Source organism: Esox lucius, chromosome 4 (genome assembly GCF_011004845.1).
Source record: "Esox lucius isolate fEsoLuc1 chromosome 4, fEsoLuc1.pri, whole genome shotgun sequence".
Taxonomy (NCBI): Eukaryota; Metazoa; Chordata; class Actinopteri; order Esociformes; family Esocidae; genus Esox; species Esox lucius.
The window spans coordinates 6790184-6808799 of record NC_047572.1 but is presented as its reverse complement, the minus strand read 5'-3'; the positions used below and the strand labels follow the sequence as shown (position 1 = coordinate 6808799).

Sequence of the window (18616 nt, the reverse complement as noted above, 5' to 3'; positions counted from 1 at the left end):
AATCACCAGAGCTGGTACCTTTCCTTTCCTACATCCTACAATCATAGCATTGAGCATCTTGAAACACCTTCTCCCTGGCAACATATCTTTGTTTTGGTTTCTTTGTTGTTGTTGCTGCCTACTTCAAACATCCTTCACGTCTGTTTACAGAGCAGCAGCGGTGTTTTGACTGGGTCTATGTAGCTACAGCCTGGCCATAGATCCCTGCTAGCTGGGAGTCACAACAGGGTGTGTCGGGGTGAGCAATGTCTCCTAATGGGTTCTTGGCAACCCTTTAGTTAGGCTAGCCACATCTGGAGCGTTGATTAGCCTAGGAGAGAGAATTGATACGAAATTTAACCAGGTTATTGAGGGGTCCACAGCTTCTAGAACTCAATGGGGGGAAGGTCATAAGGGTGGGTAATTAACTTGGACTGTTATGCAAATAAACCTTCCCCGAATCTCGGGCCTAATGAGCAACACAGAGATTCAATTAAAAAGTGTTTACTGGGGAGAATTACATCACAACATTTAAAACACATCCATATTGGATTATTTTCGATGAAACACTTCAGTTGAGAGTTTTCAAGTGAATCTCCCAGATTCATATAGAGTATTACTCAATGTCTTTTTAGCATGAATCAAGGAAAGAGAAATTGTTCTTCCGATTTAGAGAGGACGACTGTGGCCTGATTATAAGATAATGAGTTTCGAAGGAATATGATATAGATCACTGAACAATTTTCTCACAATCAATCATATAGAATGATCATCACAACTATCATTGGTTGATTGAGTTTCAGGGATTCACAAGTTTCAGGTTCAAGATAAGCTTTCTCAAAATGAAAGCCATACCAGTCAACCATGTTAGCAAAAGAAAAGGGAAGGGAGGGACAGTGATGCAAAGGGATCACCCACCTGCACCTTGCTCTCAGCTTTGCTGATGAGTTTTTGAGCCTCTCTGAGCTTGTTTGTCTCGCTAGTTAACTGGACGGACAGCAAACAAAGGACACACACAAACAGAGCAACAAACAGGCACACAGAGAGGGTGGTTAGCCAGACAGAGAAGAGGAAAATCAATATGTTAACAGAGAACACGGATCATCAAAAAAGTTAGAGCAGAGTGTTAAGTGGAAACGTATTTAAGTGGGTTGTGTGGGTTACAGCTGGGTTACCTGTCAAATTCAGTATTACTCTTTCACCCTCCTTTAAAAGGTATTACATGGAAAGACCTATAGATGAAACTGGCACCCATATAGACACACAGTGGTTGCTGTTTTTTGTAAATGGGCAAACTAAGGATTTTCACTCAGTGTGCAGTACAGAAACTTTGGTTTAAGAAAGGAGCTACTGTCACTGACATTTTACTCCACAGTATAACCTTGGCAAACATCAAGGACATGTTGAGTGGGAAAGATTTAACATCTTAACAACTACTGTTGTGTATGTAGGTACATACCCAACTGCGTACTGAAACCTATTTATATGGAGTTGTTCATACAATACTCGCCTTACTGCAGACCGAGGAGTATCAAATATTAAACATGTATAACGGAAAATTAGATGGAAACTTGAAAGTGGTTATAAAGTGCAATATAAGAAGCGAATGGGGAACTTTTCTTTTTACACTACATCCTCAACTATGGACAGTGGAAAGATTGTTCAAGATCATAGAGGATTTAAAAGACCATAGCGTGAGGTAAAGTATTGTGTTTTTTCTAAAAACACAATGAGTTGTACTCGCTACAGCCTAGCATAGACTCTTCAAATGCTACTCATTGTACTCAAGTACTCTACATTGGTATGATACACAACACAATGGGGTACTAAACTTAAATTATAAAAAGGTATTGAGGTCAGCATATGTGTTTTTTTAGTTAAGAACCTTTAATGGTGAAGGACTTTGCAAACACGAGTGGTAAGCGTATAGTTAGCCTGGTTGCATTTACGTTAGATCCAATCTAATGTAATGAGAGGAGGAGAGCCAGAGAAGAGAGTGGTCTGCTGCACCTTCCAACCATGCTGGGTCAGCTACAAGATGGCCAGGTTGTTAAAGCCCATTAATGGTATTGCACATTGCACAGATTAAGTCCAAGGTACCTACCACACATCTAAATTATTAATCACACCCTGATCCAATTCTAAGAATTCTCCCATGACGAGCTGGGTTAGTAGGGGTTGGCTGGTGTGAGAGGTTGATTAGTTCCATAATTATTTTTTTTTATTGCCTTTTGTCAATGTTTACAGGCGAAACCTGTGCCTGATCGGATCGCAGGGATAATCAAACAGACACATCTAACTGGGGGCTGCTTGTTACAATGTGAAAGCTCCCTGAGACAGACTCTCATTAAATGTGTTGGTTCACAGACAAGGTGAAGCAGCAAGGGCTAGGAGACAGAGTGACGCGTGCACTTTTATTTCCGCAAGGAGCTCTGCCGACACTTCATTTATATTCAATAAAACTGCGGCTTTGATGAAAATCTGAGTGTAGTGCGTGTCTTTGCATGGATTTAGAGGTGCTGCACTCCCGAAGATAATGGCTGTGTACAACACTGTCTGAGGTGAATAAAGTTGCATAATGCAAGGTTTTAGTTAGCTGTAGCAGTTTTAATCCTTTTAACCCTATCCCTCGCTGAAGTAAGACTAAATCACGATGTTTCGAACAGAAGAAATATGAAAAGCATATGCCTTAACATGGTAGGAATTCAAAGGGAACTGATGGGAGGTAATTAAATGTGGGGTAGGTGCGACATGTAAAAACACGAGAGGTTTGAGTGAGAGTGCTAACCTAACTCCAAGTGCCCATTAATCAGTGCCCAAAACTACTATTTTCAAAGTGCATTCTGCATTGTAAGGTTTCAGCACTCTACCCAAAATAATGCTCTGTTTGCAAAATGTGCAGCTGCTGATATCATGAATTATTGCCAATTAAAGAAAAAATATGTCATTAAACCATGGAAATACTGAAAGCTTCTTAGCAAAAGCATTACTAATGGGGGACCTCCTACCTACTTCTAAGAAGGCACCGGTCTCATTTTCTCCCTCTACGCACCTTCAGTGCCAAAGCAATAGGAGAAAGCCTTTGGAAATTCACCTTACCCTTCACATTTAATAAATACACACATTTGACCACAAGCACATTCCTGCCATGTGGGGAGCATGAAAAAATGCATGTTTCCTTCGCCCCCACATTTACACTGTGCCAAGTACACATACAGGAATGTTACTTGAATAACTTGTAGTCATATTTATGGGAGCTCTTGGCGATCGCATTGCAAGTTTCACTGCTGAGGCAGATGGCGACAGATGTGCAAAAAAAAATTAGACCTTTGAGAAAGAGCTCAGAGATGGCAGGAAGAGACTGCGCTGACTCTCGTGGGCTTCACACCGCTACTCTACCTGTTAATGTACCACCAACAGGCTATCTTCCAGTGGGAGGTATATAGTGAACAGAAAAGGAAAGTGAATGATGGAAAGCAGTGAGGGGAGGAGGTGCGGAGAAGCAACGGCCGCCATGGTGGCTTCATGAATATGTTCTGGCAGCGGGCGGGAAATCGTTGGGGAACTGAGTGAATGATGAACAAGTTTGGCTGAGGAAGCAGGTAACGATAGGCAATAAGGCACTCAGGCCGATGAATTAAGTGAGGACTGCACACAAATTAAGAGAAATCAGAGAGGAGTGCAAATAAACTTGTCTCGGTGTGGCCACGATGAGAGCCAAGCAAAGCGCAACGCGCTAAAGCGCCCACTTACGATGAGGGCCAAGCCCTGCACCATGCGCTTAGACACCCCCTTACGATAAGGGCCAAGCCCTGCGCCATGCGCTTAGACACCCCCTTACGATAAGGGCCAAGCCCTGCGCCATGCGCTTAGACACCCCCTTACGATAAGGGCCAAGCCCTGCGCCACGCGCTAAAGCGCCCCCTTCCCCCATTTGGTGTGGCTGTGAAATGACGAATAAAGGGTCACTAAGGTTGTCATGAATCTTAATGATAGCAACTTGTCTTTGGGAAAAGTCCTGGCAACACACAGCAGGGCTAAATGTGCAGGTGTGGAAAAGGTACTGGACGGGGGGCGTAGACATTTGATACTGCCACAGAATTTCTTTTGCAGGAAAACAATCTTGCCTACTGGATGCCATACAATCTTTCAGCACTGGTTCAAATTAAATTAGGGAAGCAGGCAAGCAAACTGCCTTGTTGTCCCAAGGCAGCACTGAAGTGTTTCAAATTGGGTTAAGGAGGAAATAGCAGTCATTTTCTGTGCTTGGGTTTGAGGGGTTTTGTCTGGGAAGAGATAGGGATGCGAAGGCCAGAAAAGAAATGCAATCCATTTCTGTAATGATACAATTGCATGGAACAGGCTGCCATGGATTCACCCAATATCAAATCCTACATATTAAAAAGGAGATTGACCCTTTATTGAATCAAATGCTCCTGCATTGCTGGAAAATACCCACTTAAAAGGAGTCTCGCATCCGTGATTGGGGAAGAAAGGTTTCAATTTGACCAAATTAGTAAAAGTCCTTTTCCCCACAACTGGATTAACTTGGGCCATCATGCTCAGAAGAAAAATGAAATGCCTTCATTCATGGGATGTGATCAATGTCAGCCTCTAGACCCAATCTTCATATGGTTTAGTATTTCCTATGTGTTTGTCAATACTGGTTTAGAACATTGAGCAAATCCATGAGGTTTGGCTTCTGTGTTTGGAACAGTCTGTGGTTAAATCTGTAGTACAATCTACATACTGTGCAGTTGGGCTGTACGCTGCTAGCAATACTCGGCCCTCATTCAGGGGGGTTGCGGTTGGTGGGTGTCCCTTTGGTTGATGCCTGGCAATGTGGTTGGATTGATTTCCTGCCTGCTGGGCCCTGTCCGGGGCCTCCCCCGGGTAGGGCCACAGTGTCACCGGACCCCCCCGTCTCAGTTCCAAGGTGTTACGCTGCTATATTATTGTGCTGGGGGACATGAGGGATGTACTACTAACTTTTCTCAGTTTCCTCCAATTTTAAATTTTAGAAGGAGATGAGGTCCTGGTCCACACCTGCGGATTACCTGGTTTGGGGGGACCGTTGCTGTCCCTGTCCTTGTCCACCTGGTCATACTTCTGACCTAGTCTAAAATCAAATATACTCTGGAATTTATTATTCCAATTGGACTCTTAATATCACACCCGGCACAGCCAGAAGAGGACTGGTCACCCCTCTGAGCCTGGGTCCTCTCTAGGTTTCTTCCTAAAATTCGACCTTCTTAGGGAGTTTTTCCTAGCCACTGAAATTCAACACTACTGTTGTTTGCTCCTTGGGGTTTAAGGCCGGGTGTCTCTGTATACCACTTTGTGACAACTGCTGTTGTAAAAAGCGCTTTATGAATAAATTTTGATTGATTGATTGACATACTGTATGTATTTGTGAATAGAGTCTTTCTTTTTAAAATGCATTCCCATGGGCCAAATGTCCTAACACCTTCTGAAATTCCAAGGACACCAACACCTGCACAACCGTGTAGTGTCCTAAGCAACAGAGCTAATGCTGCATGCTATTTCATGCATCCAGTTGCGTCAAGACCCCCTTTCTCTACTGGTGTCATTACCTGGGTCAGCAGGGCCTGGATTTGTGCTTCCAACTCTTTGATTTTCTCCTCCTTCTTCTGAGACTCAGCCTGGGCCTCCTGCCGAGCACTGAACTCCTCATCGAACTGCAACAATTCAAGACAACAAACACAAACAAATACACGGGTCAGGGTGTTTCAAAAGAGCAGCCAACCAGGGGGTCATGTCAACGGAAACCAAAACACTTGTTCATGGGCCCTTATACCCAATGTCCATTCACAGGTATTTTCTGGCCCACCCGTTTTCTGGATTTGGGTCAGGTTTTAATGTGTTGGTGACGAACCTGACCTTTATAGGAAAGCATCTCATGTCCGGATAAAGTTTTCACTGTCACCATGGGGGGGGGGCACTGATCTCATTCTACTCACCCAGGATGCCCAATATGTCCCCTTCCCACTACTCAGAGGAAGGAGTGATAGGAGGAGTGAAGGAGGGGGCTTTGCAGACTGGTTTAAACTGGAGAAGCAGTTGTATAGAGGTCTGACACACAACATTTCTGAAGGACCTTCTGTTGAAAGGTCTAATGACACATTAATGGCGGCTTACTGACAAATATGGTGTTAACTGATTACAGCCATCTACCATTACACTGGCGTGTAGAAAATAAGTATTTTTTCTATCTTTGAAGATGAGTGTGGATGCTTAATTAAGTAGGTTATTTAAGAACTGAAACCCATTTAGAAAGTATTGCAAAGAATCAGGAGTAAGGCTATCACATGGATGCGATTAAAGTCCAAACTTTCCTCAACACATATAGCTTTAACATTCAAACATCATTACTAATGCACATCTAAGAGTTAGTTGAACTTTTTCCTCTCCAATTTTTCTTTTGTATTGAAAGCATGTCTAAAGATCTTTTTAAATAAAAGTAATTTCATTAGAAAACTAGTTTTTTGGAAGCCAACATTGCAATTACTGGTTGGACAAAGTGTCTAGAACAGTAGGTTTACATTTGAAAATGTGCTGGTACTGATCCTGCTATACTAATGCAGATCAATAACCTTGGTTGCCAGCTATTGATCTAGGGTCGGATATCAATAGCTTCAATGGGAGCTCTTGGGGTAAAAACATTTTTGATGACAGAGTGGTGGTGGCATACCAATAACGTTGGCAAGGGATAACGCAAAAAACTCACCTTTTTGGAGAATTCGCCAGCCTTCAATTCACTCTCCTCCACTTTGGCTTTATCCACACACTGATCTGTAACCCAAAGGAGGGCAGAAAGCAACATCAACAGTAAGCAAACATGAAGAGACTGATTCTCTCAATTATACTGTACTTTTTAACATCCAACTTAAGATTCTATATCAAACTAAGGAGAATATTAGAACAGAGGGGATAAGAAAAAAAAAGCAAAGAAAGGTTATAACCTATCGTCTCCTTCCACAATAAATAAATCCCCTGGGAGATTTGTATTCAGTTTGTCAGGTTTGCAGATGCAACATTATATATATGCATGTATATACACACACACAGATTTACATACACACAAATACAGGTCCGGAAAAAATTAAGAGACTACTGCACCTTTTTCTTTCCTTTCGAAAAGGAACCTTTTGAGTGAGGAACAGAAGGATTAAAATAAAGAGACCTCTGCAAATTGAATGCTTCTGTTCCTCACTCAAAACATTCCTTTTCAACTTTTCTGGAAAGGAAAGAAAAAGGTGCAGTGGTCTCTTATTTTTTTCCGGAGATGTATGTACACACACATACAAACATAAAGTTGTGCTCATAAGTTTGCATACCCTGGCAGAAATTGTGAAATGTTGGCATTGATTTTGAAAATATGATCATGCAAAACCTGTCTTTTATTCAAGGATAGTGATCAAATTAAGCCATTTATTATAAAATAGTTGTTTTGACCCTTTTTAAATCATGAAAGTTTACATAAGCTTGACTGTTTGGCCTTGTTATAGACACACAAGGGGGGGCACACAGGTGAAAATGGCAATTAAAGGTGAAATTCCCACAACTGTGCCTTTTTAAATTACAATTAGTGTCTGTATATAAATAGTCAATGAGTTTGTTAGTTCTCACAGGAATGCACTGAGCAGGCTAGGTACTGAGCCATGGCGAGCAGAAAAGAACTGTAAAAAGACCTGCGTAACAAGGTAAGGGAACTTAATAAAGATGAAAAAGGATATAAAAAGATAACCAAAGCCTTGCAAATGCCAATCATTACTGTTTGATCAATTATTAAGAAGAGGAAAATTCGAGGATGTCTTCATACCAAGCCAAGACCAGGTAGACCAACAAAGATTTAAGCTAAAACTGCCAGAAGAATTGTTCGGGATACAAAGAAAAACCCACATGTAACCTAAGGACAAATACATGCTACTCTGGAAAACATAAATATATATTCATTGAAAGAAAATATAAACGCAACACTTTTGTTTTTGCCCCCATTTATCATGAGCTGAACTCAAAGATCTAAGACTTTCTCTATGTACCCAAAAGACCTATTTCTCTCAAAAATTGCAAAGCACTTCTCCTTTGCCGAAATAATCCATCCACCTGACAGGTGTGGAATATCAAGATGCTTATTAGACAGCATGATTATTGCACAGGTGTGCCTTAGGCTGGCCACAATAAAAGGCCACTCTAAAATGTGCAGTTTCACTGTATTGGGGGTGTCTGGGGGGTCCAAAAACCAGTCAGTATCGGGTGTGACCACCATTTGCCTCACGCAGTGCAAAACATCTCCTTCGCATAGAGTTGATCAGGTTGTTGATTGTGGCCTGTGGAATGTTGGTCCAGTCCTCTTCAATGGCTGTGCGAAGTTGCTGGATATTGGCAGGACCTGGAACACACTGTCGTATACGCTGATCCAGAGCATCCCAAACATGCTCAATGGGTGACATGTCCGGTGAGTATGCTGACCATGCAAGAACTGGGATGTTTTCAGCTTCAGGAATCGGTTACAGATTCTTGCAACAAGCTGCAACATGAGGTGATGGTCGTGGATGAATGGCACAACAATAGGCCTCAGGTATCTCTGTTGCATTAAAAATGCCATCAATAAAATGCAACTGTGTTCATTGTCCATAACACATGCCTGCCCTTACCATAACCCTACCGCCACCATGGGCCACTCGATCCACAACGCTGACATCAGCAAAATGCTCACCCACACGACACCATACACGCTGTCTGCCATCTGCCCTGTACAGTGAAAACTGGGATTAAACCGTGAAGAGAACACCTCTCCAAAGTGCCAGACGCCATCAATTGTGAGCATTTGCCCACTCAAGTCAGTTACGACGACCAACTGCAATCAGGTCGAGACCCCTATGAGGACGACGAGCATGCAGATGAGCTTCCCTGAGACAGTTTCTGACAGTTTGTGCAGAAATTCTTGGTTATGCAAACCGATTGTTGAAGCAGCTGCCTGGGTGGCTGGTCTCAGACGATCTTGGAGGTGAAAATGCTGAATGTGGAGGTCCTGGGCTGGTGTGGCAAAACGTGGTCTGCGGTTGTGAGGCCGTTTGGATGTACTACCAAATACTCTGAAACGCTTTTGGAGACGGCTTATGGTAGAGAAAATAACATTCAATTCACCCGCAACAGCTCTGGTGGACATTCCTGCAGTCAGAATGCCAATTACATGCTCCCTCAAAACTTGCGACATCTGTGGCATTGTGCTGTGTGATGGAACTGCACATTTTAGAATGGCCTTTTATTGTGACCAGCCTAAGGCAGAGAAATAGGCCTTTTGCGTACATAGAGATAGTGTTGTGTTAAATAATTCTGTTCAGTGTGTATATAGAGTGGGGAGGACAAGTATTTGATACACTGACGATTTTGCAGGTTTTTCCACTTACAAAGCATGTAGAAGTCTGTAATTTTTATTATAGGTACTCTTCAACTGTGAGTGACGGAATCTAAAAAAAAAATCCAGAAAATCACATTGTATGATTTTTAAGTAATTAATTAGCATTTTAATATGTATCAAAGGTATTTGATACATCAGAAAAGCAGAACTTAATATTTGGTACAGAAACCTTGGTTTGCAATTACAGAGATCATACGTTTCCTGTAGTTCTTCACCAGGTTTGCACACACTGCAGCAGGGATTTTGGCCCACTCCTCCATACAGAGCTTCCCCAGATCCTTCAGGTTTCGGGGCTGTCGCTGGGCAATACAGACTTTCAGCTCCCTCCGAAGATTTTCTATTGGGTTCAGGTCTGGAGACTGGCTATGCCACTCCAGGACCTTGAGATGCTTCTTACAGAGCCACTCCTTAGTTGCCCTGGCTGTGTGTTTCGGGTCATTGTCATGCTGGAAGACCCAGCCACGACCCATCTTCAATGCTGTTACTGAGGGAAGGAGGTTGTTGGCCAAGATCTCGCGATACATGGCCCCTGTCCCCTTTGCAGAAAAGCATCCCCAAAGAATGATGTTTCCACCTCCAAGCTTCACGGTTGGGATGGTGTTCTTGGGGTTGTACTCATCCTTCTTCTTCCTCCAAACATGGCGAGTGGAGTTTAGACCAAAAAGCTCTATTTTTGTCTCATCAGACCACATGACCTTCTCCTATTCCTCCTCTGAATCATCCAGATGGTAATTGGCAAACTTCAGACGGGCCTGGACATGGGCTGGCTTGAGCAGGGGGATATTGCGTGCGCTGCAGGATTTTAATCCATGACGGCGTAGTGTGTTACTAATGGTTTTCTTTGAGACTGCCGTCCCAGCTCTCTTCAGCTCATTGACCAGGTCCTGCCGTGTAGTTCTGGGCTGATCCCTCACCTTCCTCATGATCATTGATGCCACACGAGGTGAGATCTTGCATGGAGCCCCAGACCTAGGGAGATTGACCGTCATCTTGAACTTCTTCCATTTTCTAATAATTGCGCCAACAGTTGTTGCCTTCTCATTAAGCTGCTTGCTTATTGTTCTGTAGCCCATCACAGCCTTGTGCAGGTCTACAATTTTATCCCTGATGTCCTTACACAGCTCTCTGGTCTTGGCCATTGTGGAGAAGTTGGAGTCTGTTTGATTGTTGTGTGTGGACAGGTGTCATTTATACAGGTAATGTGATGGTAATTTCATCGATCGACACTCTTAAAGGAGTAAGAAACAGAGAGCCGCATCAACCGCTTACTAAGAAAAATCGTCCGAGGAGTCACTGCCGTAAGACATGAACAATCTGTATTTATTTCAAATGTTAGAAGGGGTGTGGTAAGTTCTTGCCCATCTGTCTTGTGCAACATTTACCCAAAGGGCGGGCTGTCCCCCCACCTTATCCTTCTCAACACCTGAGGAGACACAATGTCTGGATAATCAACAGAGACACTAAAGGGTTATACAGATTTACGAGTAACCCTCTAATCCACCGGTGCCGGTCAAGGATGTCTCCTAGTCAAACACCAAGATCACTCTCGGCATCTTTAACTAGTAACTCATTCAGACATGTATAGGACGACCAAGAATACATCAGTTCTAGAATTTCCACAACAGTAACAAGTTCAAACATGTGCAGTTAATACAGGTAATGAGTGGAGAACAGGAGGGCTTCTTAAAGAAAAACTAACAGGTCTGTGAGAAACGGAATTCACACTGGTTAGTAGGTGATCAAATACTTATGTCATGCAACAAAATGCTAATTAATTATTTAAAAATCATACAATGTGAATTTTGCATTTTATTGCATGACTGGATTTTTGTTTTTGATTCCATCTCTCAAGTAGGAAAACCTGCAAAATCGGCAGTGTATCAAATACTTGTTCTTCCCACTGTATATACACAGTATATCACAAAAGTGAGGACACCCATCACACCTTTGCAAATATTTGGTTATACCTTTTCATGTGACAACACTGAAGAAATGACACTTTGCTACAATGTAAAGTAGTGAGTGTACAGCTTGTATAACAGTATAAATTTGCTGTCCCCTCAAAATAACTCAACACACAGCCATTCAGGTCTAAACCGCTGGCAACAAAAGTGAGTACACCCCTAAGTGAAAATGTCTAAATTGGGCACAAGTAGCCATTTTCCCTTCCCGGTGTCATGTGACTCATTAGTGTTACAAGGTCTTAGGTGTGAATGGGGAGGAGGTGTGTTACATTTAGAGTTATCGCTCTCACACCCCCTCATACTGGTCACTGGAATTTCAACATGGCACCTCATGACAAATAACTCTCTGTTGCTATACATAAAGATGGCCTAGGCTATAAGAAGATTGACAAGACCCTGAAACTGAGCTGTAGCACAGTGGCCAAGACCATACAGCTGTTTAACAGGTTCCACACAGAACAGGCCTCGCCATGGTCGACCAAAGAAGTTGAGTGCATGTGCTCAGAGTCACATCCAGAGGTTGTCTTTGGGAAATAGACGTATGAGTGCTGTCAGCATTGCTTCAGAGGTTGAAAGGGTGGGGGGTCAGCCTGTCACTGCTCAGACCATAAGCTGCACACTGCATCAAATTGGTCTGCATGGCTGTCATCCCAAAAGGAAGCATCTTCTAAACAGTTTGCCAAAGACGAGCAGACTAAGGACATGGATTACTGGAACCATGTCCTGTGGTCTGATGGCATCAATATAAACCTAATTGGTTCAGATGGTGTCAAGCGTGTGTGGCGGCAACCAGGTGAGGAGTACAAATACAAGTGTGTCTTGCCTAAAGTCAAGCATGGCGGTGGGAGTGTCATGGTCTGGGGCTGCATGAGTGGTGTTGGCACTGGGGAGCTAAAGTTAATTGAGGGAACCATGAATGCCAACATGTACTGCGACATACTGAAGCAAAGCATGATCTCCTCCCTTCAGAGACCGGGCCACAGGGCAGTATTCCAACATGATAACGACCCAAACACACCTCCAAGATTACCACTACCTTGTTAAAGAAGCCGAGAGTAAAGGTGATGGACTGGCCAAGCATGTGTCCAGACCTAAGCCCTATTGAGCATCTGTGGGGCATCCTCAAACGGAAGGTGGAGGAGCGCAAGGTCTCTAGCATCCACCAGCTTCGTGATGTCAACATGGAGGATTGGAAGAGGACTCCAGTGGCAACCTGTGAAGCTCTGGTGAACACCATGCCCAAGAGGGTTAAGGCAGAGCTGGAAAATAATGGTGGCCACACAAAATATTGACACTTTGGACATTTTCACTTAGGGGTGTACTCACTTTTGTTGGCAGTGGTTTAGACATTAATGGCTGTGTGTTGAGTTATTTTGAGGGGACAGCAAAATTACACTGTTATACAAGCTGTACACTCACTACTTTACATTGTAGCAAAGTGTCATTTCATCAGTCTTGTCACATGAAAAGATATAATCAAATATTTGCAAAATTGTGAGGGGTGTCCTCACTTTTGTGAGATACTGTATATACATCAATCAGCCATAATATTATGACCACTGACACTTGAAGTGAATAACACTGATAATCTCATTATCATAGCACCTGTCAGTGGGTGGGATATATTAGGGAGCAAGTGAACATTTTGTCCTCAAATTTCATGTGTTAGAAGCAGGAAAAATGGGTAAGCGTAAGGATCTGAGTGACTCTGACAAGGGCAAAATTGTGGTGGCTAGATGACTGGGTCAGAGCATCTATAAAACTGCAGCCCTTGTGGGGTGTTCCCAGTCTGTATTGGTCAGAACTCATCAAAAGTGGTCCAAGGAAGGACAAGCGGTGAACCAGCAACAGAGTCATGGGCTGCCAAGGCTCACTGATGCAAGTGGGGAGCGAAGACTGGCCCGTATGTGGTCCGATCCTACAGAGGAGCTACTGTAGCACAAACTGCAGAAAAAGTTAGAAAGGTGTCAGAACACACAGTGCATCGCAGTTTGTTGCATATGGGGTTGCATAGCCAAAGACCAGTCAGGATGCCCATGTTGACCCCTGTCCACTGCCGAATGCGCCTACAATGGGCAAGTGAGCATCAGAACTGGACCACGGAGCAATGGAAGAAGGTGGCCTGGTCTGATGAATCAGATTTCCTTTTATATCACGTGGATAGTTTGGGCAATGTTCTGCTGGGAAACCTTGGGTCCTGCCATTCATGTGGATGTTACTTTGACACATACCACATACAGTAACTAAGCATTGTTGCAGACCATGTGCACACTTTCACGGCAATGGTATTCCCTGATGGCACTGGCCACTTTCAACAGAATAAGGCACATTGCCACAAAGCAAAAATGGTTCATGAATGGTTTGAGGAAATAAACAGCGAGTTCAAGGTGTTATCTAAGTCTCCAAATTCCCCAGATCTCAATCCAATCGAGCAAGTGTGGGATGTGTTGGACAAACAAATCCGATCCATGGAGGCCCCATCTCACAACTTACAGGACTTTAAGGATCTGCTACTAACGTTGGTCCCAGATACCACAGCACCCCTTCAGAAGTCAAGTGGAGTCCATGCCTCGATGTGTCAGGGCTGTTTTGGCGGCAAAAGAAGGACCTACACAATATTTGGCGGGTGGTCATAATGTTATGGCTGATCGGTGTATATACGTACATACATATATATTTTACTTTAACTCATTAAAGCATAGTCACAGAAAAACATCTTATTAATTTGTTTTTGTTTTTCTTGGATAAGCTTGGAAACTTTTAATGACTCTTTGTTGGCAAATCAGAGAACTGTCAGTGTAACAAAAGAAAAGTCATTATTTTGTCTGTATTTGAAGTAAATGAATGACTCCATATCTAATTTGGGGCAAATAGGCCTTGTTTCCACTATGATTCATGAAACACTACTGATAAATGTCCCTGGCACAGTGAAAACCCTGTGAAATCTCCATGTGCTTATGATGAGACATGATGTGCCACAGTCACACCAAACAGATAACGCGTTATTTATGCATAATTAGACTACCTTATCTTATATATGTCAAGCGGCTGCAGGTGTTTTTGGTAAGACTCTCAAGGGGGATTTGGGGAAAGATAATAATGAGAAAGACTGCGGGATATCGCAACATTTTTAGCAACACTGGTGTCATGATTTAGAATGATTAGGAAACAAAAATATTTCATACTGAACAATATACTAGAAAACAGGAATAAAATATAATTATTCAAGTTCTCAAGTCTGAAGAATATGCAGCACTGTGATTCCAACCAGAAATGTGTAGAAATGACCCTGAAATACCTACCAATGAGGTGGGTGAAGTCCACATCCAGTCTCTCCCTGTATCCAAAGTCTGGGTCCATCCCACTGCGATGGAGAACTACCTGAGAGACACATTCCTCGATCACCTTGAAGTACTGAGGTCTAGAAGGCCAGGGGAAAAGAACACAGCACCGAGAGTGACACAAAGGTACAGGCCAAATTCTCCCCACAGCCCACCTAGAGGTCACTGAATGCCAGACCGAAAAGGTTGTGCAGATGAAAAAAACTCCCAATTAAATTTGATCACTTGCTTTTACGCCAATCGTGAAATCGGCAGATTAATCTTGGTGGTGTGGAACACAGCGCGGCGTGACTCGAATCCCTTCAAGGTGACAAACAGGGAGCATGGCTGGCCGTCATGATGCCAGCTCGGCTAATTTGCAATCATCTTTGCCAATTAATGGCGCCCATAAACCTGAAATGCAAATCTAATCAGGGTAATGTGTGTAATTAAAAGCACAATGGCAGGAAAAACATGTCGGCCTGTTTTGAGAGGGTGACAGAGCAAGGGGGTCTCAGGTGGTGGCGGGCGGCGTCTGAGTTGGCCAGGGACTGCTGTTCGTGCCACACAGGTTGGCGGGTGACCTTTCCCCAGTTAAATTATCAACTTTAATTGCAAGTGACATTTAGCAAATACAATGTCAACTTAAGCTAAGCCCCGTAGTGGCAAATAATTATGTTCCAAGCATGACCTTGAATGGTTTCAGCAGATATGCAATTTTTTCACTCAAAATTTAACATCTCCACCCCCCCCCCCCCCCGAGCACACAGAGAGTGCATTTTAATGATTCTGGACCATTTCCGAAGAACTGTCGTCTGGCTCAAAAATCCACATTTGAGGAACAGGGATAATTTGTCACTTGCTCCTGGTCAATGCTAGTTAAATCTGGGATTCACAGAATGAATGTGAATCTTCGCAGGTTACGAGGAGTTATTGCCAGTCCTATCACACTTACTTTATGATGCCTATGCCAACTTATTTGATTAGGATGTCTACCCTCAGGGCGGTATGGAACAGCATGGGAAGAGATGATTGGTGTGACACTAAAAATATCTGAAGGCAGTGTAGAAGTATAACCTGCACTTCCCCAAGTCTCAAAAGTCTTGCAAATCACTTCATTGGACAGCTACCTGGAGTTTATTTAATTAAAGTGGCGTTAAGTGACAGCTGGTGGAAATACTGTATGCATCATGCTACTGCAGAGTACAGGTCTAACAAAATGTGGAAATGGCTATATGGGGCGGTATGACAAAGCCTAGTCCTGGTCTGAAAAGCAGTGCCAGTCGATAACCGCAACTGAAAACCGCTTGTATGGCATAACAGAAATCTGCGTTGTACTGTGACTATGGGAGAAGCCTGCCCGTCACACCACGGTTGATGAGGTTAGGCACGGCCACCAGCCAGTTCGCATGCATCCTCCTCATATGTTTACCTCCCAAATAGAAAAATCGGAGAGAGGCCTACGCTGGCAATCTTTGGACAGGCAGATTTGCTGTGCTCTAATTTTCCTGCTGGCCTCAGTGGTCGGGGCGTCATGCTTCTCTCGGATACTCTGCGTTCGTGGCGGGGAGGCTAAGAAGGCTCAGATCATAACATGGCTCTGACGTAGATAAGGAAATTAAAGCTCCTTTCAAAGCCCTGTTCTCTTTCTACAGTCTTTTGGAAGGGGGAGCAGCGGCTAAGGGCAACGATGTAGATCAAACAGATTAATTGCATAAAGTGTAGGCCTCCTGGTGAACCAGATAGGCTCGAGTTGTTGGGATTGACAGAGAGGACTCAAAAACAAAAAAAAACTGTTAAGAGCTCTATGCAGTGGTACACATACAAATAGAAAAGGGGACACATTTGAGGTAAATTTGATTTCTGCTTATACAAAAAATCTCATATGTGGGGCTTTATTTGTGGTGACAAGGAGTAAATGGTGGTTCCCTCTAAAATGGTGTGCAGGCTTTATCATATCAAAAACAGATATTAGAAAAACCAAAACAAGTCAAACCAGATTTCCATTAAATGTGTTTTTTTCTAAGCATGAAATAGTAGACGTTTTGTTCCAAAGGCTGGATTCGCCTACTTGTGACGAGATCGAGCTAGCGAGCGCATGTCGCCCCCTGCGTGGCTTAGCGCCACGGCAACCCGGCTTATGACTGTCACCGACGTAGACCACGTTATTATCTCAATAAGCCGCCCTATTTTCCCAGCGTCCCCCGCTCCTCCCTGCCACCGAGATAACTTGTGAGGGGAAGGAGCGAGTGACCCAGAACTGTCAGGTCTCGCCAGAGCCTGGGCAGAGTTGGGCTCCAGAAACCGACATATGTTCCCAGCACCAGTCGTTCCCTCCTTCACTCTGGCACCTTCCTCCTCCACATGGCATTGGGCTTCTAGTGGCAGCCCAAACTCCCCTTGCAGCCCCTGATCTAGACCTGCTCCATATAACCAGTGTAATCCCCATATCGCTCTGCTCCAAGAGGAGATCTGCTCTATATTTACCACAGGTCTGATGCGCTCCCATTTGTTCAGCATGGCACCCGCAGATTAATTATCAAAAAAATAAATAAAACAAGCTGCTGCCACCCCTCCTCCACACAAGGATATGAAGAGGGATCGGTGAAAAGACAATTGCCTGTGGTTTGAAGAAGACACTAGCCTTGCCAAGTTGTCTGCCCAGTGTTTTGAACCTGAAATTCAGTTAAACGGTTGATACAGGGTACATGGCTGTCATGGTGAACATTTAGGACATACAACCTTTGAAGCCCAAGTTCCTTTTCGGCTGGAATATTGGCATAGACATCTCTCTGTCCTTTCTGTCCTTTTTGATCAGGGAGCCATCAAATATACCTACGGACAAGTAACACTACACTGCCTGACTTGGCATGACAGAGAACATAAGGGATGACATTGGCCCACTTCCACCTCCCTGGATCCCAGTGGAGACCTGGCCAAATCTTAACATGATCTTAAGGGCTCTTTTAAACTAAAATTACAGACCCAGCATTTCCTAAGCAGACAATTTAATCTTAAACATAATTATATATGCAAGTTCAAAGTGCTTTAATAAGGATATATTGAGGATGAATGGAAGCCCAGCTGGATACGGAATCTTGCGTCAGACCAGCCGACTGACCAGTGATTTATATGGAATTGCAGTGTGTGTTTTTCACGTGGCGTAAGCGAGGGAGGGAGGGCAGTGGGAAATGTATTTTTAAAAGCATATCTTTAATAACTGCATCCATTTTTAATGAGCATTTGTAGTGATCCTTTTTTACTGTCGGCGGTGCAGGGCTGTGGCGTCACTAGTGGGGGTAGACAGACACAGGACTGCTGAGGTGGACACTGCTGTACTCGCTGCTTAATGTGTTTTCTATTTCTCACTTTTGCCAACAAGATGAGGAATGCATTATTCATACGACAGCCAAGTGAGCAGCAACTTGTCTATGGTAAATTCTCTCTCTTCTATCCTCTTCTCTATACTTTGTAAAATATTTGATTTCTGCAAAGTCTGCAGTGAATTGATCACTGTCATTGTGGTCAGAGGAGCCACCCTCCCTCTCTGTGACTGACACATTTACACTGCCAAGTCGGGATCCAGAGCATTTGAATAATTACTTAATAGTTCAAAAGTACAGAATATTAGATCTGCTCTGATGTGGCCTCCCTGGCACTTTGCTCACAGGGGTTACAGCCAGACAGACAGGGATACCTTGAGGGGAGAAAATGGACATGTGAATCTTTAATGTTTAATGCTTACATGCCTTCTGACCTCTCGTGACCTTATCCGCTGAATACGAAGGCCGTAAAACATGTCCGGGAGATTGCCAGGATTTGAGAATCTCTCTCTGAAGTATTCTTTCAATCCAAAGGAATGTCGCACCCTAATCTAGGTGGGGGTCACTGCTGTGCCTGGTTATTTT

At 43.5% G+C, this 18616-nt stretch overlaps 1 protein-coding gene across 1 annotated transcript in view; it reads right to left on the bottom strand.

Moving 5' to 3' along the window:
- diaph2 (diaphanous-related formin 2) overlaps positions 1-18616 on the bottom strand; it is a 529613-nt gene that overhangs the window by 326464 nt on the left and 184533 nt on the right. Inside the window, exons 14-16 of the mRNA XM_034291816.1 lie at positions 14691-14809; positions 6728-6792; positions 5540-5678 (exon numbers count right to left, since the gene is read on the bottom strand). Of these exons, the coding sequence (XP_034147707.1) occupies positions 5540-5678; positions 6728-6792; positions 14691-14809 (323 nt within the window). The remainder of the gene's footprint in view (positions 1-5539; positions 5679-6727; positions 6793-14690; positions 14810-18616) is intronic.